At 49.0% G+C, this 10021-nt stretch overlaps 1 protein-coding gene across 4 annotated transcripts in view; it reads right to left on the bottom strand.

The window, feature by feature from the left end:
- The window catches only part of mtss1lb (MTSS I-BAR domain containing 2b), a 60418-nt gene extending 50628 nt beyond the window's left edge, over positions 1 to 9790 (bottom strand). For all 4 annotated transcript variants that reach the window (XM_031569632.2, XM_012814945.3, XM_031569631.2 and 1 more), the window contains exons 1-2: positions 9171 to 9790; positions 31 to 92 (exon numbers count right to left, since the gene is read on the bottom strand). In XM_031569632.2, the coding sequence (XP_031425492.1) occupies positions 31 to 92; positions 9171 to 9245 (137 nt within the window). In that variant the 5' untranslated portion in view covers positions 9246 to 9790. The remainder of the gene's footprint in view (positions 1 to 30; positions 93 to 9170) is intronic.
- Between the last annotated feature and the right edge of the window lie 231 nt (positions 9791 to 10021).

The raw sequence follows: 10021 nt of genomic DNA on the forward strand, positions 1-10021 counted from the left end.
GACACGTGAGTCTGGTCGAGCACGACTCACCGGAGCTGGGAGTGCAGCTTGGTGGCCTTGGCACTGAAGTCCTCCCACACAGGGTATGAGCACTGCAACAGAGAGAAGAGCGCCGGTTACATTCAGTGTGTGGATGGAAGACTCCATAGCTCACTGCAAGAAAATATTCTGAAGGAATGGTATGAGAATACAGTTAAAAGAGATGTTTGGACAGAGGATCAGATGACAGGCAGAATATTGATTTATATCAAAAGTACATGGTTGTATAAGACTAATACATTTGTGTGTGTGTGTGTGTGTGTGTGTGTGTGTGTGTGTGTGTGTGTGTGTGTGTGTGTGTGTGTGTGTGTGTGTGTGTGTGTGTGACTGTGTGTGTGCGTGCGTGCGTGCGTGCGTGCGTGCGTGCGTGCGTGTGTGTGTGTGACTGTGTGACAGGGAGGGTACCCTGCGGCAGGAAGGGGGTGTTGTCCTATGATAAGGACATGAGTACCGAACAAAGCTCAGCTCTGTTGCCACGGAAACATTGCAGGCACATGAATTACTGTGATATCAAGTTCATAATGGATGAATGAGCCTCCGTTCGGTGGCCTGTGGCAAAAACAGTCCGGTACCACACTTTGAAAAAAGAAAAATAGATGAAAAAAAAAAGCATCAACACAGCCAATGACTAACCACATTTCGTCCATTATTTGAACCAATGAAGCCCCCACACTGACCATGTCCTCCCCTGCACCTCTGCAGCTATTTTTAACTACTCTCATCTGTATGTGAGAGACCCAGAGCTCGTGGGGGCCTGCTGGCGTGCAGCTTTCTCTCCAGCAGTATGGCGGGTCTGTGTCCACCTCTGTTTCATCACTGTTGCCATGCTGGGATTCCAGTGTGGAGGATGAAACCTCCAATCTGCTGAGGGGCTGAGATTAGCTTCACTTCACAGCCCAGCGGGAGCTGGAGGAAGTCAGTGAGCCGACCACGCACTGCCCCCCACCCCCACACACACCCCCACCTCCACCTCACCCCAAAACTACCACCATCACACCACCCCCCTCCTATAAAACCCCTGCCTGCACAAGTAAGGCCCTGCCCCCTCTCCTCTCCTCTCCTCTTCTGCATAGGGAGATGGCTGAGGAAGGAGAGAGGGGAGGAGATAAAGACGGCACAAGAACAGAGATGTGAAAAAGGGAAACAAAGAGAGAGGGATGGGGAATGGCAGTGAGGAAGCAGAAAAGGGGGGCGGAGAAGAAGGAGGGACATCGGTGTGATGTCACAGGCGGGCTGCCGTGACGACTGGCGGAGGGGGCGGGGTAGGGGGAGGAGCGGGCGGGCTTCTCTCGCCTCCTCTCTCTCTGATCCTGCCTGCCGTCGGTGGCGTTTGATGTCTGTTAAATCCGTCTGGAATCAGAGCGTGATATTCCCCCATGGAACCCCCCGCTCCGTTTGAAGTGGCCTAATCTCACAGAGCGCGCCTCAGTCCGTCACACGGAGGAGCCTTGTGCAGTCGAGATAAGGACCAGCGACGCCCCTTATCCCTCCTCCCTCAGTACCCCACCCCCACCCCCTTAACACACACACACACACATGCACACCCCCTTAACACACACACACACATGCACACCCCCTTAACACACACACACACACACACATGCACACCCCCTTAACACACACACACATGCACACCCCCTTAACACACACACACACACACATGCACACCCCCTTAACACACACACACACACACATGCACACCCCCTTAACACACACACACACACATGCACACCCCCTTAACACACACACACACACACATGCACACCCCCTTAACACACACACACATGCACACCCCCTTTACACACACACACACACACACACATGCACACCCCCTTAACACACACACACACATGCACACCCCCTTAACACACACACACACACATGCACACCCCCTTAACACACACACACATGCACACCCCCTTAACACACACACACATGCACACCCCCTTAACACACACACACACACACATGCACACCCCCTTACAAGACCCATGCCACATCTGCATGTTCACTGCCCTACTCCACAAACTGCAAGTCCTGCCCATCCATCCATCCCATAATGCCAGATGATCGTCAGCTGGCGCCATTTCACCCAAGTAATTTCTCACCTCACTCCCCTTCTCTCTGGGTCCACATCCGTGCGACCCACAAACAATTAGATAAGTGCCTCTCTACAGCCCTGCACCGCGGAGAGGGGAATGGCTGGATGGCTGGCCAGTAAGGGAACCAGGCTATTTTCTTTTTAGCCTAACCAAGCGAGAGCGAGGAAGGGAGAGAGGGAGAGAGGGAGAGTGAAATGCCTTACAGGTGCCTTCTAATCATGAAGGGAAAATGAAAGGAGCCTGCACCAGAGAACCAGCTGGGGATGTAGTGGAGTATTCTGCCTTATATGAAACCACAGTCCAATGCAGCCTGAGCAACCAACCTCATCACATGTGCAATCCAGACCTCAAATTTGATCCCAAATGCCACAGCGAGTACGTCATCATCAACAAACCCTCATTCTCCCCTAACACCACTAATTGTGTGCTGCTGAACCATGTAGGCCTGCTGTATGTAAATCCTACTATATCACACCATGCATCTTCTTCTACAGTAGCTGAGAAGGGGACAAAGGATAGTGTGTTCACTAACGGGCTTCTCATGGAATCTGCTCTACTCTGCAAGTTTCAAGCATCCAGATGAAGAAAAACCCCATGTCTGGTATTAACATAGTGCAGCGGAAAAAGTTGGCTATCTCCAACTGCGCGCAAACTTTCAAAACTCCCAGAGAATCACAGCAAGAGGTCTTAAACAAAGAACTATAAGCGCTTAACTGGCAAAATCCACATCGCACACTACCGTAACTAGCCAACCAATTAAAACCAGTCTACTGCAGCTCAATCCAAAACGATCTGTCTTTGAATGAATCATATTCACTTGTGCTAATGAAAGGCTTCACAGCACGGCTTCATCTCCCATTTCTTTCAGTTTTATTTCTGGAGGGATTCAGCTGGGCAAAAAAGAAAACCACATTAGCCATTTTCTATCTGTACAATTCGGTTCTTCCAGTGCTCAGACAGAGAGGTATCAAATCCAAACAATTGGTGGGTTCGTGTCATTTTGATTCATACCATAATTGAGCTGGGCTCCCTTTTTTAAGAACTTTCCATAGAGGAATGAATGTAGTTCCACTGGAGAAGATTTGCACCCTGGTTTCATAGACACTGGGGGCAAAGGTAGAAATGGTTCTTGCAGAAGGATATGTAAAAAGGCCTTCGACCTGATTTCATATTCCTCTGGTGTCCATGAAGCAACACCCACACAAACATGTCAGTTTGTTACCAAATGACTCTTCTGTGGAGTTAGGGCAGAAGTGGCTCGGTGGGTAGTCATCGAGACATCCCAGGGTTCCCTTGTCACATCTGACTTCTGCATGGAGAAGCATCCAAGACCCATGGGCAAGACCCAAAGCCCGCACAGACTCCAAAAGGCCAGGACGTAGCTACGTATATCTATTGCTGCCACTGCCAGTGTGGAAGGTATGACATTTGGTCTGACACGACATTTGCTCTATGAAGAGGTCTCATGGGAGTACAAAAACACTATATTCATGGGAACCCAGGCCACTTACCATTGAAGTAAGGAATAGCTTAGCATCAGTAATGCTGAAAAATAAACGTATTAGACCTACAAGCACACACCCCCTCTCTAAAGTCTCCAGCAGTCCCGTCCACATCAGCCAATCTTCTCCAGCTGGCAACACTGTACTTAGAGAGCAGAAATAGAACGTGTGCGCTAGCAGCACACGGCCAAGCTAGTAATTCAACCTCTGCGGAAACCATCAGTTAAGCCAGGGGACTCCCAGTTCCCCAGCTGGGACCCACTGCAGAGTCACGACTACTCTCTGGAAGTCAACACTATCGGTCCTCTACCTGCTCCATGCCTCCTGCGTGAACACCATGTCTGGCAAATTAGCCCTCCGGAATCTCATTAGGAGACAGGCGGTAAGTTGCTGTCAGATGAGAGGGGGAGATTGCCACGCTGCATCATTTATGAGCGGAGCAGCATCGCCGATTCTGCCACCCCAATGATGGGCCATGATCATGTTTGCGTTCCTCTGCCACCCAAATGATGGGCCATGATCATGTCTGTGCTCCTCTGCCACCCAAATGATGGGCCATGATCATGTCTGTGTTCCTCTGCCACCCCAATGATGGGCCATGATCATGTCTGTGTTCCTCTGCCACGGGGGCCCAGGTACAGACACTTGCCCACGCTGAAAGATTTCAAACAAATGAATTAATTCTCCTGCTCTCTCTCTCTCTGTCTGCTCCCTCCCTTTTCTGTCACTGTCCCCTTTTCTTTTTGGGGGAGGGGGGGGGGGCGGTGTAGGTAAGTAATGAAGGATGTACCCCTGACACCGTGACGCATTCTCTGATAAAGGCAGTCTGCTGCACTTGGCATTGCAGCTGGCAGACATTACAACCACAGATATGAAGGCGAGAAAAGCGCATCGCTCCCTCGTCCTTGTGGATGCCGTTGACAGCCACCCCTCCTCCACCTCCCCATGAATAAAGGGATGAATGAAAAGATGGAGGCGATGTATGTCTTTCTTGGGGGAAAGAGAGGGGAGACGGAGGAGCCGGTGGATGCCAGCTGTGGTCTGATAGGCTGGGGCGGCTCGGCTGCTTTCTTCCAGGCAGTTAATGATTGGATGGGAGCTCGTACAGAGGGAGGCTGGTTCAGTGTGATCAGGACTCCCACACACTGCATGCTCCTCATGTGTGTCAATGAATGGGTGATGGAGGGAAGCAAATCATCTTCTTGACCATTTAGTGGAGAAGTCTGTAGCAATGCAATCATGAATTATGGAAATCACTTAACATGAGAGCCATGACGGCTCCTTCACTCGCTCTTCCGATCTATCTCTCTCTCTCTTTCTCCCAATCACTCACTCAATCCCTCTCCCTATCTATCAGTCACTCCATACCTTCTTTCTCTTTCTCTCTCTTTCGACCTCCCTCACTGCAGTCCGACGGGGTTTGTCTAACCACCTGTACCTGTTTTCTTTGCAACCAAAGTCAGACGATGCTCTTGTTTTGCTTCTCTCCCTCCTGTCTCTGTTCTTCATGCCATCTCTCTGCACCGTGGTGCACTCCTGAAAACGCCAGGGCCTGCCTGGTCTGCAGTCAGTATTGATGGTGGCACTCAGGATGATTGGCCGCTGGCCTCGGTGCATATCGTGACAGCCATCACTCAGTGTCACTGTATACGCAGCAGCTCTGGGATCAGAATACTGCGTAACATTTCACAGCTCTTCAGTTGATGAGCAGGATGAAACAGTGCCGCACTTTCACTCTGGGATATTGTACTGGTAGACTGCACACTGCATGGACAGAGTGAAAGAAATATGGCCTCAGTGTTTGTATTTAATCCATTAAAGCACAAACTATCCAACCCTATGTAGGTTCATAATAGGGTCGTTTCCCTTCAGCATGACAACTACTAACAAAGGAACACCATTTTAAAAACTGTTCAGAGCACAAAAGTAAAATATTGATTTGACATATTTTCCCTCTCCCAACACAGTTATTACCCCTCAGCTGTTTTCTGTAGTCAGCAAAGGCAATGAACGGGAAGAGTTTGACACACTTAACAAAGCAAGCTCAGAGGAGGGGCTGGCACCGGCCCAAGAAAATTACTCCGTCCAAAACGAGTCGATTCATCTCTAACGAGCCAAACAAGGGGCCGCCAAGCACATGCTCATTTAGATGCCGAGAGGGCCGCACGTTGTCATGGCGGTTCCTCCAAGCCACCGAACGAAAGCAGAGAGGGGCGAATCATGAGGATGAGAGTCACGAGGCCAGCCTGCTCTCGCTCCCCTGCGCCAGTGCCCAAATGGGTCGCCTAAAACTAGGTGACAGGTGCTGTCACTCAGATGCACTCCTGGCATGTCACACTCCAGGACCCCATCAGGGAGACACCAGAAGTGATTCAGGCCAAATGCTGTACGGGGGCACCGGCATCCATGACCATCTTTCACCACCCCATGACAAGTTCAGAAACTGACAGGGCTGATTGGGTGCTTTATAGGTTTTTTTTTATCAACTCAGCACCTGTCTGCATGGTTTGACATGGTTAAGCCTGTTCATAGTGTATTACAATGTAAGCAAGGGAGAATGTATATTCTCTCTTAAGTTGAATGAATTATACATGCCACATGTAACCTACTGGTTTTAGAAAGTGCTGTGGTAAAACTATAGCTAATCTGTGAGGTAAATAAGCTGCAAAGAGACTGTTCTGTGAATGACAGCCATTCAAGGTCAAGGACTACAAAAGGTCAAGATAACAAAATAACAGCCTAAAATACCAAAACTGAAGAGATGGTGGGTGTGCGGGCATGTCTGAGAAAGAGACAGAGAGGAACAGAGACACATGGCAGGAGAGAAGCAGAATGCCGGCATGCATACCTTCAGACAACCCATAGCAGAACATGAGAATGTAAACACCCAGTGATATATGACAGGCCCAGATGGCAAACAGACCATAGCATGGATTTGCCTTGTCTTCACTCCTAATGCCAGGTTTTCCTCACCCCCTGGCTCTTTCAGCCTTCTACTTCAGCACCTCGGGCGTTGGGGTGGGGGGGGGGGGGGGGGACGGGGACGGGGGCAAGGGTAGGAAAGGACAGGTGAACATAAGTGTGACCTCATGCCTTCGCACCCATTAGCAATTCTTCATGACCTCACTCTACACTCATAATAACCCTGTGAGTATGTGGTTCTCCCAAGACATTACCGCAGGGGATACAGACAAACAGATCAACTAGATCAACAAAAACAGCTACCAATCTCTCTCTCTCTCTCTCTCTCTCTCTCTCTCTCTCTCTCTCTCTCTCTCTCTCTCTCTTGCTCCTTCCCTCTCTCTCTCTCCCTCCCCCGTCGTTCTCTATCCCTCTCTCCTCCTCCTCCAGTCTAAACTGACTTGGCTGTATATAGCATAGAATGACAAGCATGCATACAATGCTTTCCTCTTTCGCTAATACAAATACACACTCTCTGTGTCCACACTGCAGTAGTGTATTTTTTGTAACTGGGAGGAAAAATGTGAGGGGGGGGGGGGCCAGCACACTAGCTCATTTCACTAAGCCTTTCACATACATGTGCAAAGCATTCTTCTCAGGCTGGATGCTCAGTCACTGTCTGCATTTGTTCCCTTCTAAATAAGATAAGGTAAACAGTGCTGCGGCTCATTTCATTCATAGTGGCGCACGGGCCAGCTTCTGGCTGAAGGATTGCACTTCTCCAGCAAGAGGCCAAACAAAGGCAACTTCCAGCTTGGGCTGAGTGATTATGAGATGAGAATGAGAAGTGACCATGCGTGCCCACAGGGTGCCAGCCCTCAGGAACAAAGAGACGCACAGAGACAGAGGTGGAATAAGGAGGAGAGAGCACAGCACACCACTCCACACATCCACCATTATGATAATGTCATGCGGGCAGATACATGGAAATAGAAGGCCTTGACAAGGTTGGACCCTCTGTGGAGATCTGAACATGTCACAGCTTGACGGACTTGAAGGCCCACCCCCCCCCCCCTTTGGGGTGACAGACACATACATACATGTGCCTTGCAGACAAATACACACATATACACAGAGCACATGCATGTCAAGACGAGGTATCATCACACAGACCTCAGAAAAAGGACTGGCATCACAATACATCACCGATCACAGGGTTCCCACCCTAACCAGCTCCCAAGCACACAGAATGCCCTCCAGACACAAGACCCCTCTGTCCTCAGTTAAAGGGTATATGGAAGACTGCGTCCAACAGCCCATGTGCAGCAGAGCTGAAGAGTCCACAAACGTCCTATCACTCAGTGAGGACACATCTGTGATGGGGGCTATTTTCTACCCACATTCCTTTGCTAAATGTAACTGCAAATGGGTCGGGCAGGAGCTCCACAACAAGCACAGACATTTATGTTAGAGTGAGAATGACCAAGCCAAACAATTGCCACGACACTTGGGTGACTGCTGTTTGACCCACATTGGGAAACCCTCAAGAGCACTAAATGGAATGAGTCATTTCATAGTAAGAAGACCAGAGGAAACTGGCATTAAATCATTTATGAGATCGGGATGTTTTGTGTTAATGTAAAACACTTACAGAAAGGGATTTGTCTAAACACAACAAATGAGAGACGCAGAGAGACAGAGAGGTGTGTGACTTTGAATGATATTGATGCATAATATCAGTGTTTATGTTCTTTAGCAGAAAGCAGTGTTGACATCTCTTTGATAACAGCAGCAGAGATGCACATTTGACACATGGGCTGTCTTTCCAAAAACTGCCACGTTGTGCACTCAGAACTAGATGGCGATGATTAATAAATACCAGTGCAATCGCTTTTTAGTTTTCACCCTGATCTGATGGCATTTCTGCCCGACCACCACCCCAAAATGTTGTGGGTCCACCAATCCATAAACCTAATCGAGTGACAGACAGACAGACAGACATACGCTGCTGAGTGCAAAAACGCCTGTTCCGGTCCCCTCACAGGCTCTTTAAAATTACGCATGACAGAAAATCGATTTGCTTTTTTTTCTCCAAACACTGCAAAAGCCACTAGCGTGCTCACACGCCGAAACAGAAGTGCAAACACCATTGCCAGACAGACCAAATAGACTATCGGAATAGCGGGAGCGAGGCTTCATCTGCTTCATCAGCACCAATTGGGCGACACGTCTGTTTCCCATTGTGTACCTACAAAAACACTCTTAGCTCACGACTGCAAACAATGCCTGTAAAAACGAGATCTCTGCAAGGACACATGTAATGTAACGTGTCTGTGTAGCATGTTACTGTGGCTTATGTTTTCACCTGCAACAACTACTGTCCACGCGGCTTGCCAATGGTAAACCAAATGGTTAATGACATTTCGTTACCTAGCTTGATTACTTTAAACAGTCTGTTTCACTTGATGTGAACGACCGATACAGAACTATGACGAAAAAAACACATTGACAGCGCAAATGGGAAAATCATACATGTGATCTTTGGGTTAGGATACAGGTTTGCACTAACTAATTTCTGGTGTTGTACAATGGATACAATTGCTGTCACCGACTGGTCGTTACATACCTTCATGTCATTGACAATTGCTTGGAAAAGCCCACCAAGCGCCCCACACTCCTTCTCCACCGATTCCACATCCATAATCCAGGGTTCGTGAATATATTAGCTAGAGCAATTTCGAGGCGAAAACGGAGCCCTTCCGAATAATTTCCACGACAGCACAACAAAAAACTTAATGTTTCCCCTCCTTCTTTCCTCTGGTACCAACCAATTCCCGGAGAGAGAGGCAGGATGCGCGTATTTGTTTGAAAGAGAGAGGTTAAACAAATACGCTTTAATTAACTCTGTCCTTCACTGTCGGTTCGCAACCACTGCCCGTGTGAGATTGGGCAAGTGATGGTAAGAGAAGAGAGAGGTTTTTCTCCCTCTCCCCAGCTCCGGGTCTAGTCCCCGCGACAGGAGGCAAAGAACGCAGATGGCACTGCAATGGGCATGCTTATCTTTAGAGAGCGTCGCGAAATTGAGTTGGGTTAGTGTCGAGGGAAGAATAATGCTAAAGCGATGTATCAAAATGCGGAGCGGTCGGACAGAGAGTAGCCGGCGAGTGAGAGGCTGCCCGTGACTACAGCAGACGCATTGGGCTTAGCGGTGCGGAGTGAGCAGGCAATAATTCGATACATGGGAATCGAAGGGGGCCGGACAGCTTTCTTGTCACATGGAAGCAGGAGGGAGGGGAGGGACATGCCGTCTCTCCCTCTCTCTCTCTCTCACACACACACACACAGGCACGCATATACGCACGCACGCGTGCTCTTACAGAAATTCCAGTCAGAGAGGGAAAACGTAAAAGAAATGTGTCAAGCAAGTTGCAGTTCAATCAAAATAACCTACTCGCGTTTGTTAATAAAAGATAAAAC

The sequence above is a fragment of the Clupea harengus genome, chromosome 6 (assembly GCF_900700415.2).
Source record: "Clupea harengus chromosome 6, Ch_v2.0.2, whole genome shotgun sequence".
NCBI lineage: Eukaryota > Metazoa > Chordata > Actinopteri > Clupeiformes > Clupeidae > Clupea > Clupea harengus.